Source organism: Mastomys coucha, unplaced genomic scaffold (assembly GCF_008632895.1).
Source record: "Mastomys coucha isolate ucsf_1 unplaced genomic scaffold, UCSF_Mcou_1 pScaffold14, whole genome shotgun sequence".
Lineage (NCBI taxonomy): Eukaryota > Metazoa > Chordata > Mammalia > Rodentia > Muridae > Mastomys > Mastomys coucha.
Window position 1 is genome coordinate 27,072,565 of NW_022196896.1, and position 19,276 is coordinate 27,091,840.

The following is a 19,276-nucleotide window of genomic DNA, read 5'->3' on the forward strand; positions in this document are numbered from 1 at the left end:
TGGGCTTGTACCACAGTAAGAGCTAAGATTTTAAGCTCTACTAAATACAAAACAAACAAACAAAAAGATATTATATATTTATGTTCATTTAAAAAATACTAGTAGTGATATATTATTTTAAAATATACAGTTAATATGTTTGGAGTCATTTAAAATTTATATTGAGAAAAACATTTGTATTTTCAGCATTGCTGTAGACAAGCATCTACATAAGACTGTTAAATTGTTGTTTTATATCAAACAACTTTTATAATACTCATTTTTATTGTTATAATATTTTATAAATTTTAAAGAATATGACAAAAAAAGATATTGTAGGTATTGAAGGGAGTGTCTGGGAGGAGTTGGAGTACAAAAGGGAAACAAGAATGTGATTTATTTCTATTTACTTAAAATATGTTTTTAAATGTTAACAAATTCAGATAAATTGAAATCGTGTATGTTTTCTCATCATAATGCAATAAAACTTAAATCAATAAAAAAATATTATGAACTTCTGTCTCCTCTCCTACTGGTAGCCACACTAACAGAGCAAGCCCCTAACTCCAATGCTAATATTTTATAGATTACTAGGAGGAATTTTTATGAAAATCAATTTCCTTCTTTTACATTTATTCTTTTTGGACAAAGACACACATTTATAACTGTAATATTAATTAGAGATCTGTATTTAAGAAACGATTTTTTTTAAATATTTGTTTCTTTTTTCTTTAGTTACACAGCTTTAATGTTTTGTTTAATACTTATATTGTTTTAAATTTCTATTTTCTCTTTTTTGCAGAGGAAGTAAGACACCAAGACTATGGTGAACCAGGTGTGTAAATATTTCCTAACCCTAAGCCACTCACTTGTTTAAAAATGTATCCATACTTTTAAGTATAAAATATGGAGAATTGTGTTTTAAGCTGTAATGATCATGCAGCATCAAAAAGAGCAACCATCTTAAGAGAATTTACTTGTGAATCTGGTCATTGCCCAAATAATACCCTATTTTATTTTCTGCAAGTTGCAATTACAAGCTGTTTAAAACATTGATATCATTTTATAGTCATTCCTCTTGCTAAAATATAAATGAATAGCCTCTTCCATCAGATTTCCTTCCTACAAATTACTCCTCTCATGACTTGCCATGGGATTTTGTCCTGCTGGGGAAGACTTAGAGCTGGTTTCTGGCTGCAGGTCAGGTTGCAGGTTGGGTAGGGATGGAGCAGTCTGGCCTTTAGGGGACTTTACTGCTCTTGACTCCAGGCACCTCCAGCACAGTTTCCTTTTATTTATTTATTTTTTCTGTGGTTTTTCCAGACAGGGTTTCTCTGTGTAGCCCTGGCTGTCCTGGAACTCACTCTGTAGACCAGGCTGGCCTTGAATTTAGAAATCCGCCTGCCTCTCCCTCCCAAGTGCTGGGATTATAGGTGTGTGCCACCACCACTGCCTGGCTTTCCAGCATAGTTTCTTAAATTCCATGCAATAGATTATGTTTTCCCTGTTTTTTGAGCCAAAGAAGTAAGGTTGGGGAAGGTAGGTGAGTTGCTCAGGGTTTTATGAGTGAGAAATAGAGTCTGTGATGGGTTGTTTTTCTTCTTGCAACTTCAGGAGCACTGTGTGAAGACTGTCAGCTGAGAGCAAGAGAAGGAAGGGAGAAGGTTTCAAGGAGCTGGGACCCAGCTCAGTATAAAGACCTGCTGTGGTCTAGGTGACCGCAGCACTGAAATTCAGGTCTCTGAACTGTGGCTGCAGGAGCCTTCTTCAGGGAGCCGGAGCTTCTTGAGAGCTGGCAGCATGCATGGGGAGAAGAAATATTAGAACTGTCCGTGTGTAGGTCTGACAGCGTAATTTGTATGTAGGTGTATATTAAACACCTACATACAAATTATATCAAAATCACTATCTATAATCATCAATCCTAATGGGATAAAAATGATGAGCCTAGGTTGTCCTTACATACAGTTTTTAAAAATTTTAAAAACCTTGGCCACTGAGATAACATTTAATTCTTTATTCTTGAATTTGAAGGAGCTTGTGGAAATGTATACATAAAATATTATTTCTAGAGCTAAGATATGGGATATTTTTCTTCCAATCATGTTGTGATTTAAAAAAAAAAAACAAATCACATGATTGGTCTGCAGTGTTCAGACAAGCTCTAGAGGACTTTAACATCAAATGTGACAAGAGTTAAGTTAGTTACTTAATGGCAATATTTTTTACTGGCACAGTGCTAATACTACATGTTAGGAAGTGTTAACAAGGGTACTGACTGTGCCCTGACCTACGGGACAGCAGGATCTGGTAGGGAGCTCTGTACCACCTTGCTGTGTGTAAGTGAAGCTCTAGCAGGTAGAAAACGTGGGAGAACATCAACATCCTTCACATTTTTCATCAAACTCCAGAATCTGGTGAACACATGGTTTGGCAGAACAAGAGCCACCTTTTTACCTCACAGAGGTCCTCAAAGCATCAATCCTATGGTGCACAACCTAGGAAGTGATGGCACAGCCTCATTATCCCACTGAGTTATTTATGGAAATGTTGCCTGTATGTGTCCAGCACAGGTAACTGCTGTAGCTGTAATGAAGGGCCATGTGTTTGACTTCCTCATAGACTCTAGAATGTAGCAGGAAGAAGTTAGGCACTAATTCCAGCGCAGCCTTCTGCTAGAGTTGACAGGTGCTTATGAGAGCCAGTTTATTGCATGGCAAGTTAGTAATAGATACATGCTGGCGTGTGGATTAAATACCTGGAGATGAGGGTACTTGGTAAATCTGGTTATGGATTCTCTGGGGAGGAGAGGATGGAACTAAGATGACCCTTTGATCCATGTGGAGGTGAAGTCAAGAACATTATCTTCATCTTGGGGTGCCACATAGGGGCACTGTGAAAAATCTGCATTCTTCATAGTGTAACGAGTGTTTTAGTTGACAGATTGGATGGCAATGGTGGCAGTTTATGCCAGGAAACCAGGGTATTGCCAGTAAAGGTGGAGGGTGGTGAAATATCTGAGGGTGTGAGAAACACCTGGAGGGTGAGATGGTTAGGGTTTGCAGCATGTATGTGGATGGTGAGTGGGAGAACAAGGTGCTGGGAACTCTGACTCCTGCTGGCTTGATGGATGTTGGGCTTTTTCTCTAAGAGATACTGGGAGGCTGAGAGACCTTGGGCCCAGTTTATTACAAACTGGTAGTGGGGGTGCTTTGAGCCACCCAAGAGGTGAGACCAGAGAAGCCATTTCCTGGTTTCAGCTTGCAGTGGAGTCCAGGGCTCCATGAGATCCCTGGGCTCTAGCTGTTCATTGGAGCCAGACTGTGAATCTTGTAAGGAAAGGATGGTCGGGTCATGGGGTCAGGGGTAGGCCCCGTGTCTGAGGGCACATTTCTAGCCTGCTGAAAAAAGAACTGGCCAATGGGGAAGGCTGAGGAGGAGGAAAGGGGGCCCTGCACAGCCAGGGCGGGGGGTGGGGGTGGTTAGAGAGAGACCTGTTGCTGAGAGCCCCTAAGGCAGAGCTTAGGGGTACCCTGGGTAAAGCTTGTCCCTGCCCTTCTCATGGGGCTCCTCTTCAGGCACTGATGGGAGTGTGTTGATAAGAGGAAAGGAATGCCAGTTACTAAAGAAATGTGGGGTAGAAGAAGCAGGGCAAAGGGAATCTGGCCCAAGAAAGAGCTAGCTTTGCTTCTGAGGTCTGCGGAGGTTTATTTATACATGTTTAAATGCTAACTAACCAGTGACATGATTGTGCTCTAATACCAAGGATAGTGTCTAAAAGATCGTCAGTATTCAAAACAGTCCTTTGTTAATGTGTTACTGCATTATAGTCCACTATGGTAAGCTATGTTACCATTGAGGCAGACTGGAAGGTTTGTTTTTGGTGTACCAGATACTAGATGCATGTTAGAAGGTCAGCTGACTGAGGAAATTGCCTGCTGCTCCGTGTGGGGGAGGGCCCTGGGGACATCAAAGCACAGAAACTCCAGTCCCCTTGGGCCCTGGTTACTGTGGTAAATTAAACTTCCTGTCAGCCAGTTCCTGCTAAGAGGGTACCAGCAGGGGTGCTTGTCTCCAGCCCAATCACTGTGCAAACTAAAGACTGCCTGGTGAAACTGGGATCCTGGGATAATTAGCAGGGGAGAGCTCACACAGACTGGAAAACCAGAAAAGGAGAATCCCTGTCAGTTAATGAGTGAACAGTGATTATGGGAGGAACTTATACTTCCCCGTGAGGAAAGGAGAACATGAAATTACCATCTCCCACGGCTACCCTGTAGCTAAAATGTGAGCCCAGATGGTTGGTTTTATGGCATTTAGCCAGATTCTTGTATCCTGGCCCTGCAATCTACATTTGTTAGTGAATAAGCCTGAGGCTTAAAATGTTTATAAATGAAATAAGACCAAACCTGTAGTATATTGTCTGTTTTTATTGCTAGTCAGTGCTACATGATTTCTGTTTTCTATTTACTTCATAGTATATGAGCCTTCAGAAAATGAAGGGATAGAAATTTCAGGTGAGTCTTTCCTATGGTAACTACATGGCTGTGGGATAGAGATATAAAAAATAAATATTTAGGAATTGTCGAACAGGGTTTCTACCATGAGTTTGGTGCTAGGATGGCCAACAGACAGCAAAATCTGAAGATACTCCAGGCCCTTGTCGTCAGCACAGCATTTGCAACCTGTAATGAACTATAAATTTTGTATTTATGCAATATTTATATGAGCAAGAGTAAGATTAAGCTTTTGAATACAATTTAGAACTAAAGTTGATTTTGTGGAATAAATAAAGATTCTTTATGGGAGTCTCTCATAAGGAGATCCAGCCTAGATGAGGCTTTCTGAGTGGGTATTAGCCACTTTAGGTATCTCAGTTATTGGTTCTCAACCTGTGGTTTGTGACTCCCTTTTGGTGTCAAATGACCATTTCAGAGGGGACTTTGAAAACCATCAGAAAACACAGATATTTACATTACATTCATTATTGTAGCAAAATTATACTTAAGAAGTAGCAATGAAAAAAATTATGTGGTTGGGAGTCACAACAACATGAGGAGTTATATTAAAGGGTCATAGCATTAGGAAGGTTGATCTAATGTTTGGCTTATTCATTTATTTTTCTAGATAACTCCATAGATGATTCCAGCATAATTTCAGAAGGTAAGTTTATTTTCTTGGTTTGTTTTTCTTTATTTGTTTGTTAGTTTGTTTTTGAGACAGAATTTCTCTGTGTCCCCTTGGCTGTCCTGGAACTTGTTCAAAGACCAGGTTGGCCTTGCTCACAGAGATCCACCTGCCTCTGCTTCCCAAGTGATGGGATTAAAGCCATGCTCCACCATGCCTGGCTGGAAGGTTATTTTTTAGAAATAATCTTATATTCTACATTGAAGTAGATCAGTTTATTCAATGTCTGTGTCAAGATCTGTGTGTTTACCCAGGGCTTGGAGCCAGGTAGTGCTGGGGTAGATAAAGCCAACAGGGTTCTTTTCTATGAGGCTTCTATTCCAGTGGCCAGATGTAATAAAGGAAGAGTGCAAAGACAGTGACACAAAGAGGCCGCTGTGAGAGAAATAGCTGTGGGTGTGAGGCCACCTTTGTGTATGAGTAAGCGACCACTTCAGAGAAGGCAAGCTGGTGAGAAAGGGTTACTCTGGGTGGAGATGGGCTGGAAATTGCATGGTCTGTGACGTTATTTAGATGCAGAGGAGAAAAAAATACAGTTATTGCTTGTTTGGTTAATGGATAGATATCCTTGGAAAGGAAGGATTATTTTCTGAAAAGTAAAAGTAAAAAGTAAAAACTACTTTTCAGAAAAGTAGTTAAGTAGCAGTATTTCAGTGCAATAGATCTGATAATTCTTAGAACTGTGTTAGAAGAATGTTTCAGATGGGTTGCTTCTGTTGATTTTCACAGTAGACACTAAGGAGGAGACAGGGCAAAGGTGTTTGTACACTTTTTTTTTTTTTTAAGCAAGTGCTATGCTAAGTCTGGAAGGAGGTCTAGGTCCAGGTGATCCTGGTTCTGCAGACGTAAATGGCTCACTGCCCTTCTCTCTAGGGTCCTCAAGTTCACTGTGTGGGCTTGCTTGTGTTCTCATCAGAGGGCTATCATAGGAGGTGTTTCCTTGCAGAATTACTCTCAGAGTCTTTAAGTCACATTTTCTGTCAGGCTGGAAATAGAGCCCCCCAGCATGGGTAAGCATATGACTGCCGAGATGCGCTGTGTGCTTTTGAGCTTGATTTGGCAGAGTGTGTAGAAGTGTAATCTGAAGGGCTAGTGACGGTTTATTTTCCTGTGCACACGCAATGGGGAGATGCCTGCACAGGCCCTGTGTACCGTCTGTATTCAGACTGGAGTTGTCTTCAGGTACCAGTGATGGTTACATTGAGATTTCCTCTCTTCCCTTCAGTATCTTGAATATCTTTGAATTCAATGAATATTAGAAAAGAGAACCCCCAAAAACCATAGGGAGAATTTTATAGAGCCTTCATTACTTGAAAATGATTAACATCATAGTATTTGTAGAGGAGCAGAACGTATACAATGACTATATATTACAAAAGGGCTATTTATTAGCTTGGCTTATCTGATTGGGGCTAGGTAGCCTAGCTATGGCTGACTGAATACTAGAAAGCCTGAGGACCTAGTAACTGCTCAGTATACAAAGCTGTATACCTCCGCAGTCCCAAGAGGCTGATGAAGACCCGAGGGTTCCCAGAGAGCTGCTGGTCTTCAGTCAGAGACTGGGTTCCGATGGCTTTGGATGATAGCGGTAGTGGGGTAGCTGTGCGCATGGGCAGCAGGCACTGCTCTTCTTTCAGCAGCCTCTGGATGTCTAGTTGCTGCCGAAGATTCTGTTTGAGGAAGGATCTTACCCCTCCGTTAATCCTGCCTGGGTTAATCATGCCCGTAGCCCTGCCTGTGAGTTCATCCCAGGTCACTCATGAGTAACCATGTATGATTTGACCACACATATCTAAGCTTGGAGGCATAGTTCCTTTCTAAGATTTTCACACATTTTGAGAATACAATAGATTACTAATTCTTTCTGGTGGTCAGCAGGGCTGAGAGCCTTATCTGTAGCTCTTGCTGTACTGTAATAGCAAAGTGGGAGTTTCACATTTAAAATCACAAACTCAAATACATGGTATTTTGATGAAATTTTCTGATGAGTTTCTTGAAGGCACATTTTCTGTTTTTCCAGAATGGAATTAGCTGAAAGTTTAAGTTAACTAGGAATAGTGACACTTTGACGGTGTGACGGCAGTAATCAGATGACAAGGAGACATGAGTGCATTGTTTGTACCAGATGGGAGTGTGTGTGGTTTGGTTATTTTTGTTTTATCTTTAGATTTTTACATGTTATTTAATTTGTATGGGAGTGTCCCTGCATGTATATGTATATGTTCAGTGCATGTGTACCTGCTGCTGTGGAAGCCAGAGGAGGGTGCCAGATGTGCTAGAACTAGAGTTACAGACAGTTGTGAGCCTCTCTATGGGTGCTGAGAACTAAAGATGGGTCCTCTGGGAGGAGCACCAAGTATTCGTCACTGCCGGACCATCTCTCCACTGCTGAATTATCTCTCCAGCCCATGTTTACCTTTTTATTTTATTTTACTTAGAGGGGGTGGAGTATGTTAGATTTATTTATTTATTTTTAAACACTGATTTTTCTATGCAGCCCAGGCTGGCCGGGAACTCGTGGTGAGCTTCCTGCAGGAAGGGAGAATGCTGGGATCGGGGACTATGTCCAGCCTTCTGTTTCCTTTTATGTAGAATAGATTTAATATTCTCCTTTGAGCATAATTTGTATCATTAAAAATAAGTTCCACCGAGTACAAAAATGAATAAAGAGAGCATATTAGTTAGAAAAAAACTTAAAAAAAATTAATCTTTCCTTCTTTTGCTTATTTTGTTTGTTTTTTGAGGCATGGTCTCTTTATATAACCCTGGCTGTTCTGGAACTTGCTGTATAAACTAGGCTGGCCTCAACTCACAGAGATCTTCCTGCCTCTGCCTTCCCAGTCCTGGAGTCAAAGCTGTGTGTCACTCACATCTGGCCTCTGACAATTCATAAGGAGTAGAACTAACAATCGCATGTCTAAGGTGGTGTTGAGTGAGTTGCTTGGGTTGATGATGGAGATAGTATGTGAGGCAATTTAAGAATGATTCTGACTGGCTGGTGACTCCTGCAGCCTCTCTAGCTATCTCCAATTGAAACACCAAAGGAAAGAAAACCAGCCAAAGTTCCCATCCACATCTTCAAGTCATACTAGGATACCTGATCCTGTGACAGGGTGGAGAATTCAGCGGTAACTCATGCTGGAGTACAGGGTTCTGGGTTCAGTGCGGGAATGTTTTGACTCTGAGGGGAAGGGTTTCTCAAATGGAAACTTTTGCGGAGCTCTTGGGGAAGGTATCTTGGCAGTTGGAACCCAAGGAATACTACAGTCACATTGCACAACCAACCTCTCAGATGAGATTGATGAGTTTTCCTGCCCAGGGATTGGTGGGATTTTGAACTCAGGGATTGGTGGATTTGGGGGCTCATGGATTGAAAGGTTTTGTTGAGTTTTCAAACCAAGAAGTGGCTTCGGACCTTTTACTCTACACAGCTCTTAGCACACAAAACACAAAAATAAAATGCAGATTCATTTTGAAGATTATTTTTTTCCCCAAACAACTTTTCTATGGTGTTTGATTTCAGCATTCTTTTACAACTTATTTTTCTTTTTAAATGTTATTTAGTGTTACAACTATGAGACAAGAGTTTTTAAGCAGAAGCAGGCAGAGTGCCATTCGGCAGTGATAGGGAGAGTCCATGCACACACTCAAGGTCCTGACCCTGTCCACTGCCCCAAAGAGAGTAATGACAACGTTTTAGTGGCAGATCCTCTATAAAAGAAACAAGATGTCCAGCTACTCTTTCCTCTACTTGCTTATTGAGTCTTATGTAATACTGTGGGGAAAACCAGGTCATAGTTGGTTATGTGACTCCTAGCCAGGCCCCTTCCTGAAGCCTGCTTTGCAAATGGTTGAGAAGTATGCAGCCTTGCTAAACTGTAGCTAATTCTTTTGTTGTCAGGGCATCAAAACCTAGTGCATTTATGACAATCATAGGTGAATTCTCTACAAATGATTACCTCAGCCATAATCTACCACATATAATGGATTGTTCCTTCATTTAATTTTAGAAATAAATGTCGCCTCTGTGGAAGAACAGCAAGACACACCACCAGGTATGACATTTTCCTAGATCTAGTACGCTTTGCTTTTTTTGTTTAAATTAAAATACTGTTGGTGTTAAACTGACCTTATGAAATAGAACTACAGGAAGTAATGTACTTAAAAAAAAAAAGACATTTATGTATTAATGGCATGACAGAGTCATGGAAAACACAACCCTTGTTCAGTATGAGCTTGCCATTGCAGAGGCTATGGGATATATAAGTTAGGGACTTGTGGGTTTTCCTATTTCCTTTTTTGATTGTTCAGGCTGTTGATGGTGGATATAGAAATGGTTGTCTCCGGGGAAAGTGAAATAGTGTGTGTTACCACATTGTCCCTCGTCTTCTGTCTGCCCAGCCTGCTTGAGGGCATCCGCAGTGTCTGGGCAGCCTGTTCAGGCCTGCTCAGGGCCCCATCTTCCCTTAGCCACTGCATAGAGCCCACTGCCCACATTCTTCTTTGTTCCCACAGTCCCCTGTCAACAGTGAGTTAGGAGAGTGAGAGTGGCCCTTGAGCCAAGATTGCTGCTTTCAGAGGCTCTTCAGAGGTGACAGAAACTATGGTGGTCACATTGGTGTGAGCAGAGGTGACTGAAACTGTGGTAGTCAGACTGGCATAGGCAGGAGGAAAATGTTTTTACCAGAGTTTCCCTTACATCTCTTCTCCATTCATATTTCTTATAAGTTCTGTATTTTATTGTTTTTCTATTTGTATCTTCTTGGTTCAGTTTTATTCCTTTTCAGATTGTGTGTAATACAGATCTTTAGCAGTGTTGTGGATAACAGCCATAGGTTTTGTTAGGAATAATTGTACCTGCCAAAAAAATTCAATACTGACTTTCAGAATAAAGAATAGCCAGTGAATAAAATGATGAATATATTTAGTTATGTTTTAGTGTGTCTTTATATGGTGGATGGGATGTTTTAGGTTTTGGCAGTGTTCATACCCTGTTCATGAATGTTTATATGCAGAAACATTTACTTTAGAGACCTGAATTGTTGGCATTACAGTATGGATGGGAGACAATATCCATGGAGGAGTTTACATGATGAGTACCGAACAGTGACTAGTCCATTATTTAGAACAACAAGCATGGCAAGCGAAGCTAAAACTCTTACTGGTTTTCTGCTTCTTGCTGAATGCTACTTGACACTGACAGACAAAGCAGGTTATAAAATTAGCATTTTGATGATTATAGGCCTTTAAAGAAAAGTATTTGAGAAATAATTTTAGAAATAATGAATTTTCAAAGAGGTATTTTTCTAGTTGTCATCTATACCTTTTAATTTGTTATTGACCTTGCCACGGGCCAACCCAGTTGTGGTCCCTCAACCCAAGGAGAATCAGGGTTCCAGTACTCAGGTGGCCAAGGAGTCGGCGAGTGACAGGCAGACATGAACACGAGAGTGCTGAATCTGAGTGTAATTTCTCAAAGTAAGCATTAGACTTTTATGGTCATTACAGAAGAAATAAGGAAGTTAGGTAATACAACAGGCAAGGTACATCGAGGTCATCTGATGCATAATGATTCTACAGAAAAATACATACATGAAAATTGGCAGGAACTACAGTAGTTACAACTGAAGTAAAGTCAGCCTTATCTAAAGTACTCTAATAGAAAAATACATACATGAGACTTGGCTGGAACTAGGCAGTGGTTACAACTGAAGTAAAGTCAGCCTTATCTAAGGTCAGCTTATTCTTAGAAGCCAGGTGTAAAGGCTTCACATACTAGCCATAGTTCTAATTCTAGTCTATTGTATAACCCACCAGCACCAGCCCTTAGTAAACACCCAACTATGAACAAACCCCTGTCCCCCCCTCCCCCTGCTTGCCACCCCACCCTCTCCCGCTTCCTGGCCCTGGCATTCCTCTACACTGGAGCACAGAACCTTCACAGGGCCAAGGGCCTCTCCTCCCATTGATGACCGACTTGGCCATCCTCTGCTATACATATGCTGCTGGAGCTATCAGTCCCACCATGTATACTCCTTGGTTGGTGGCTGAGTCCCTAGGAGCTCTGAAGGTACTAGTTAGTTCATATTGTTGTTCATCCTAAGGGGCTGCAAGCCCTTCAGCTCCTTGGGTCCTTTCTCTAGCTCCTTCACTGGGGACCCTGTACTCAGTTTAATGGATGACTGTGAGCCTCAACTTCTGTATTAGTCAGGCACTGTCAGAGCCTCTCAGGAGACAGCTATATCAAGCTGGATTGTCCTTCCTTCAGATTTTTGTTTTTTGTTTTTTGGAGGGGAAACTGGGAAATATGACATGTAAATAAAGAAAATATCTAATAAAGCTAAAAAATAAGTAAGCAAATAAATAAATAAATAAATAAATAAACCACCCAACTATGCTATTCTTCTGGGCTAGCAGAATTATGCATGAGGGGTCCTATTCTTGCTAACCTTTCCATGAATAATACAATGTTCTAGCTCCTTCTTAAACCACAACCCATCTTCTTCCTAGACCATTGTAAATTCCTGTATATGGGAGTGACTTAGCTGTTATTCTAAGTATTTTTGGAGGACCTCCATTTACCAGAGGAGCCCACCAACTAATGTTAAGTAATGTAGTCTGCCATACATGACTGTAATGAGAATTCTAAGTTTACTTTGTTGAACTTGCCCTGGGATTATTAATTCTTACCCAGTAAACTTCAATGCCTGATTTCTTTCACTATCTCTCTTACAATGCTGGAGGCATTTTGTCTGAATAATAACATTCTTTACGAAATTCCAAGCCCAGAATCAGCTCAGCATTGACTAGGATTGATTGGAACACTGGTGGAGGCCAGGAAACAAAGTCCAATCTAACTTGCCTATTAGTCAAATCATTCCTTGGGGGGCACCTCCATACCTATAATAGAACAATACTGAAAGAAAGCATGCAAAAACCCTCCATCGACTATCGCAAGGACAGATCTGGACCACATCCGTGTTAGGGGACACCAAGGACTTCCAGGAGACCAGTTTCCTTGAAACTTTTTGCCTCAGGACTGCGGCCAAGCCTTTGGACCTGTCAGGCAGACTCCACTGGAGTGGGTGTGGCAGATCTAAACAGAGTGAAATTTATTTGGCCTATAAATGTCTGTGCTTTTATTTCACTGTCCTACAAACTGATGCCCTAATTATTTTGGCACATAAATGTAAAATACCAAGTGGTTACCAGGGTAGTAGAGTAAGGTGACTTGTAAAGTGAGATACTTACCAACCTCAATAAAGCACATAGGAATAAAGATGCGATTCATGTCAGCGTCCCCAGGAGGATGTGAAGTCTCAGCTAATGGTGGATGTGGATGTTTCTGTTCAGGGATTAATTAGCTTGATCTGTGAGGTAAGGCAGGAGGAGCTGGAATGCTGAAAGAACTAATCAAGAGCTGAGTTCTGTAAGTGGGTGTTCTAAAAGCTCCCTGGACCCTCCTCATGGCTGTGATTTGACTTTGCTGCAAGAAAGTGTGAGGCTCAGAGTCAACAGTGGTCATGCTGAGCCTCACACTGGACTTTCTCATTTCCTGTACCTGGGGCTTAGTATGACTTCATGTTACAGTCTATACTATTCGATCGTACAGGGAAATGATCCGTCTCTGTTAATGACGTCTTGGTTCAGTTGACTGTTTTGCCAAAGTGTTGCCTGTGTGATGGCAGGGACTGTGGGAGCAGAGCCAGCCGTCAGGCCTGTCCCACGCTAGAACTCTTCTCAGGAAAGCTGACCCGGAAGATTTCTGCAGTGCTATGCTTTCCTTCCTCGGTCATTCCGAGACTAGGTTACACAGTCTTGCTTCCTAACATTCATAGTGACTCATAGTGTTCATCCCATGAGACTTTACTGTCATATCCACAGTCACAAGGTAGGAAACAGCTCATCATGCATCAGGTCAGTGGATTTTTAGGACATTTCACGAACTAACCTAATAGCTAATAACACTGAAGAAGCTAGACTTGCTGGTGTGTCCGTTTTCCATGTGAGGATGCTGGAGTAAGGCAAGGCAGTGGCCTTCCCCAGGCCCCGGAGGTGACTAGTGAATGTGCAATTGAACATCACAGGGTGATTCTAGAATCTACATTCCCAGTGTTTTCTAGCATATTTCAAATAAATGAGGGTCATGGAGCTGGCAGAATTGTCTCGAGCTCTTTGGTGTGATAGATAGACTAACCATATTGCTACATGCCTTTCTCAGTCTTCCTTGGTTTGTCATTTAGGACTGGGGATGTGAAGGGCTGGCTCATGATTGTGGCATAAAGCAGAGTTGTCTTAATGCCGTAACTTCCGCTTCCTTTGTAAATAGGTTTGTGCTTTGTAGCGTATGAAAAATCAGTCTTAAGAAATGATCATTCTTGGGGCTGGTGAGATGGCTCAGGGGGTAAGAGCATCTACGACTCTTCCAAAGGTCATGAGTTCAAGTCCCAGCAACCTCATGGTAGCTCACAACCACTTGTAATGAGATCTGATGCCCTCTTCTGGTGCATCTGAAGACAGCTACAATGTTCTTATTTATAATAATAAATAAATGTTTTAAAAAAAAGAAATGATCATTCTGACATTAGAAATTAAATATTTTGAATGCCAGATATTTTTAATTGATTTATTAAAGTATTTACTTTTCTTATTACAACTTTTAATCTTTCTCCTTAAACTCATATTTTACTTGAAGTTATCCAGCATATTCTCGTCACTTCAGAACATGGATCCACCTATCCACCTAGCACCAATAGAATGACTTATGAAGGAGTCATTTATAAAGTTCCTTAGAGGAACATTTTTCCTAACAATCCTTACAACTTTGTGAATTAAGTGACCCATAAAGTTTCTGTCTCAGTGTGCACACGAAAGTAAAAGCACATACATTACATTTTGAGAATCATTGGACTTAGAAGAGAGGTATGGGGCATTGTTTTTTTCTGTGGGATTCTTCTACTCTTAGCTGTCTAAAACTGGCGATCATGTTCTTGGCTCAGTGCACTATGGAATACTGCAGCAGTAGACATCGTTCCCCTCCATTATATCCAGCCTGCATTCCCAGCACAGCAAACTCTGGCAGCTGTAGTAGAGTTTGATTTCATGTTCATGGTGGCCAGTGTTTAATAATCACTTCATAGTTTTTTGTTATTATTATTGATCATTCATTCACAAATCATATTTTGAATAATTACTATGACAAAGCTCTGCACTAGTCAGTCATTCTTGGCCTGGCCTGGGCTGGAGTCTAATAGGAGTATGGTGTGGTAAAACAAACGTGACAGCATTAACTCCTCCTGAGTGGTATGAAGGATGACTCTCAGTGGGGGTGGGTAATTCCATTGATTTCAAAGTATTATACATAGAGAGGGTTGGCCCCCAACTGGTCATTGTGCATTGGCAGGTGGTGTGGAGGCAGAGAAAGTGCTGCCTGACAAAGGCTAAGGCAGTGTGTCACCCGAGATATCAGAAGACCCAGTAGAAAGCAGACAGGCATCTCACAATGTCTTTGAAAATTTATACTTGGAGCCCAGAATAGCCAAAAAGCCACTGCATTTTTTTTTCAAATATAGAATTTACAGGACCATCAAGTTCAGATTTGAAAAGGGTCATGCAGCAAGCAAGTGGAGATGTGTCAGGGAAAAGTGATTTCAACTTAGTCTGAAGTGATGAGGCTGGGCCAGGTGGAGTGACTGAAAGGAAGGCATGGATGTTGCAGAAGCTGGAGGTAGCAATGAACAATCCATGGAGATGCATAGGACAGGTGGGATGAAGGCAGCAGGGACAGAAACTAGCTTTGTGTGCATGGGAGCATGTTTGCACCTTAGTGAAGCACTTTTGAGTGGCAGCTTTCACTATATAGAAGCACATACTTAAATTGTGAAGATTATATTGACAATTTTCGGGTGGTTTAAAAGTTTATTTTATTTTTAGTCATTTGTATGTATGTGTGTACCAGTAGGAGAGTGTGCAAGTGTGTGCAGATGCCTGGAAGGTCATTTGTGAGCCAGTGTCTCTGCAGGAAACTAAGCCTGGGTCCTCTGCAAGACCAGCAAGCACCTCACCCGTAACTGCTGCGCCTCCTCTGAAGACCCCTTACTATTATTTAATGAGCATTTACTGTTAAACTTTGACCAACTTCCTATTGTCTCAATATAATTCAAATATAATTTTCTCAAAGTCTAGCTTGCTAGTTGTTACATTCTAAATTATAGCATGCACTCAAGTTGATGTTTTTAAATGTTCCTATTAAGGTATAATGTGCATACTAAGGAATGCTAAAATGTTGAGATTTTACATGTACACAAGCCATACTCCAGAAAACATCGTACACCTTCAAACTCTATTTCTTGTCAGCAATCTTGACAACTGCTGTTCTGACCTACAACATCTAGACTAGCTTTGTCTTCTTTTGAATTTAATGTAATCAGTAATCAGACATACACACATACACACACAGAGAGAGAGAGAGAGACAGAGACAGAGACAGAGACAGAGAGACAGAGAGACAGAGACAGAGAGGAGAAGGGGGTTTGTAATTGGTTTCTGTTCAATATAACATCTGTGAGCTTCAGTTACTTTGTTTTAAAGTCTAGTAATTTAATCTTAACCATTACTGTTCTCTCTGAACATACGGTAATGTTTTTATTATTTTGAGTTTGACAGATATAATAATTATTTCTACTTTTTGGCTTCTATAAAGGAAGTGGCTCTATTCTTGTATATGTTTTTCAGTGATTATTAAACACTGGGTTTTGTTGGATATATAAGGGTACACATATACTTTTTAGTTGCTCTATATGAGTAGCAACAGTTCTTGCTTATGGTAGCTTGGGTTTTGTTTTGGCTAAATAGAGGTAGATGATACATGGATGGATAGATAGATAGATAGATAGATAGATAGATAGATTGGTGGTTGATACGTAGTATCTTTAGCATTTCTGTTGCTGTGATAAACCATTATGACTGAAAGCAACTTGAAGAGAAAAGGGTTTTATTTCACTTTACCCATCATCAAGGGAAGACAGGACAGGAACTAGAGACATAAGAGAAGCAGAGAAAGAGTGCTGCCTGCTGTCAGCTTTCTTATTCACTCCAGGTACACATGCTCAGGGATGGTACTGGCCACAGTAGGCTGGGCCCTCCCACATCAGTCACTGGTCAAGACAATACTTATGTGCCTAGAAGCCAATCTTTTGGAGGGATTTCTCAATTAAGATTTCCTCTCCCAATTTATGTGTAGGTTCCTGTCAAGTTGGCAAAACTCAACCAGCACAGATAATGGCATAGTCATGAAATATCTTCTTTTTTCTTGTTTTTTTTTTTTTTTTTTTTTTTTTTTTTTTTTTTTTTGTTTGTTTGTTTGTTTCTCTGTGAGCGCTAGATGTCCTGAAGAAACTCACTCTGTAGACCAAGCTGGCCTCGAACTCAGAAATCCACCTGCCTCTGTCTCCCAAGTGCTGGGATGAAAGGCATGCACCACCACTGCCCGGCGTCATAAAATATGTTAGCAAATGTTTTAAAGAACACGCATTTAGCTCACAGTTCTGCAGAATTTCACGCACGTGGCATTAGCATGTGCTTGGCTTCTGGTGATGACCCTTTGCCTTCTTCCTGTCAGAGTGGAAGACAGCCATGTGTGAGTCTAGGAAAGCCTTAGAGGGTGGCTCTCTCTCCTTGTTTTCAAATGACACTAATGCTGTCAGAGGTCCCCGACCTGGTGACCTCTTCTAAAGTGGCCTGTCTCTGGAAACCACAATATATATGACTTCATATTAAATTTTGGACGCATGGGAAACATACCCAAGCCTCAAATGTACTCTGTCTTTTGAAGTTATGTCAGCATTTGCCTGGACCATTGGAAGTAGCCACCCCATTTCTTACCTAGTACAGTATATAAACCCAACATTATTCAATGAAACAAACCACACACTAAAATATGGAGCAAAGATATATGTCTAAAGTTGGGTACTAATAGATTTTGCTTATTTTAAAATATGTTAAACAGCACTGGAGAGTAACATAAAGTTACTCTCTATTTATGTGTATATGTGCAGGAGCCTGGGGAGGCCAGAAGAGGGCATCAGATCCCCTGGAACCGGAATTACAGGAGGTTGTGAGCTGCTCCACACGGGTGCTGGGAACTAAATATGTGTCCTTGGAGGCAAAGCAAGGGCTCTTAAACCCTGAGCCAACCCCTAACCTGTATATTAGACGCCACATAAACAGCTTTAAAAATTCTTTATGTACTTGTTTTTCAAATACCAGCTCTTCTTGGTGCTTCTTTAAAGTCATTGGTAGGAGAAAGCACTTTAATGCTCATGTTACCCTTAAACCTGAGATTCCTCCATTTGGTGCTATGAGACAGTCTCAAGAGTCGTAGACCTCGTCAAAAGCTTTGTCAAGCAATGGCCAGAGGCTTTGGGCTTGTTCAATTATTATGTTTCCACATTAGCCTTAAAAAGAGACAAAAACATTTTCTTCAGTGTGTGCATGCGTGCATGCGTGCGTGCGTGCGTGCGTGCGTGCGTGCGTGCGTGTGTGTGCTTTAAGTACTATGAAAATGAAGCAGTTTCATAGGCTGCCTGACTGGTCCTTTAATTTAGATTTCCCCTTATTTTTACAGATACCTAAAGCTTCAAAATGACTGCCCCCACTACCACAGGAGGACCAGACTAATCATACGCTCCAAAAGATGGCTGTGGTAGATCTTGTGATGTAGTTACTGGCAAATCAAGATGGCTGTGGTAGATCTTGTGATGTAGTTACTGGCAAATCAAGATCTTTGGGAATGAACACTAAAGATGTTTAGAGTGAATTACAGTGGCATTTTAGTGAATCTTCTTTTTTTAATCACATGTTACCTTACATTCCTGCATGTCCTTATTTGAGAGTGTCTGTGGCTTGCTCGGGTTTCTTTTTCTTTTGTGGTATAGCTTTAGTTTTTCTATGTTTATGTGTATTTTTCAGAGAAGACTTGGTAATTACATTGATAATGTAGCAAAAACTGTCATGGCAGGGTTTTAATATGTTATTAATAACTAGAATTAACTGTGTTTAACTGACTTGTATGAGCACTGTTAATCATGACTTGAAGCCATTGTAGCCATTGTATTAATTAGCACACTGAAATCTGTAAGCAAGGCCCTGGTATGCTGAGAGGGTATGAGTTGTGCGTATCTGTACTGATATTCTCATCAGGATTGTTCACAGTAGCTTCATGTGGACATGTTATAGCACTGGCTTTGAATTTTTTCTTTTTTAGTTTTTAGGTGGTTTATTTGAAAACTTAATATTTTGGTTCAAGATGCAAATGATCACTAATATGCTTTTCAAAGTGAGGAGAAAATTAAAGTCCTTGTGGGGACACAAGGTAAACAGTAGCCTGCAAAATATACATGTCCTCACGCTTCAGCATGCTAGATCAATCATATAACAACTGTAGTCCAGTCAGTATTTATCTACATTTCAGAAAACTATGTAAATTACTGCTGCATAGCTCAAGGACTGCCCTCTGTTGGTCTAAATGAGCGCCACCCTCGTGGCCCTGGTGCGGATCCCTTGAGGCTCTCACTAGGTGAAGTCCATGACCCCTCAGGTCGAGGGAATTCAGGGTGTACGCGAAGCAGTCACTGAGCCCAAAGTTTGCTGCTGGGTCTACAGGATGAGCCTCCTCCTTTATACACTGCTGGTTTTATTCTATTTTTAGTGTAGTTTTTTGTGACTAAGAAATAGTACTATGATTTGTTAGAAAAGAAGGCAGCTAGCTGACATGGTTTGAGGAGAGCCACCAGCCATTTAAACAAAGCCATAAGTTGTTTCCTTTGTGGACCAGGGGCAGCTCTGGAGTATGGTAACAGTGTTTTAAGATCAAGTGATTTTTTTCCCTTCCTCTAGGATAAAATCAGAGTAGGTTTTATGATTGGACATTGTGACCACAATGTGAAGATGTCCATGTGCTGGGACCTCAGTTAAGTCAATAAGCAATAATTTTTAAAGCTATGATGTGTCTGCTGTAGAGCTAAAACTTGAATTATAATAAAGCTCTTCATATTGCAAGTTGTAGAACACTACTTTTTATAAAACCATATTTTTTAGGGTTATTTAGATG

At 40.8% G+C, this 19,276-nt stretch overlaps 1 protein-coding gene across 19 annotated transcripts in view; it reads left to right on the forward strand.

The window, feature by feature from the left end:
* Nucleotides 1-19,276, forward strand: part of Asph (aspartate beta-hydroxylase) — a 215,326-nt gene that overhangs the window by 78,864 nt on the left and 117,186 nt on the right. For 18 of the 19 annotated variants that reach the window (XM_031366641.1, XM_031366646.1, XM_031366644.1 and 15 more), the window contains 4 exons: nucleotides 782-814; nucleotides 4,458-4,496; nucleotides 5,107-5,142; nucleotides 9,177-9,221. In XM_031366641.1, the coding sequence (XP_031222501.1) occupies nucleotides 782-814; nucleotides 4,458-4,496; nucleotides 5,107-5,142; nucleotides 9,177-9,221 (153 nt within the window). The remainder of the gene's footprint in view (nucleotides 1-781; nucleotides 815-4,457; nucleotides 4,497-5,106; nucleotides 5,143-9,176; nucleotides 9,222-19,276) is intronic. The other variant, XM_031366642.1, reaches the window with a different exon arrangement.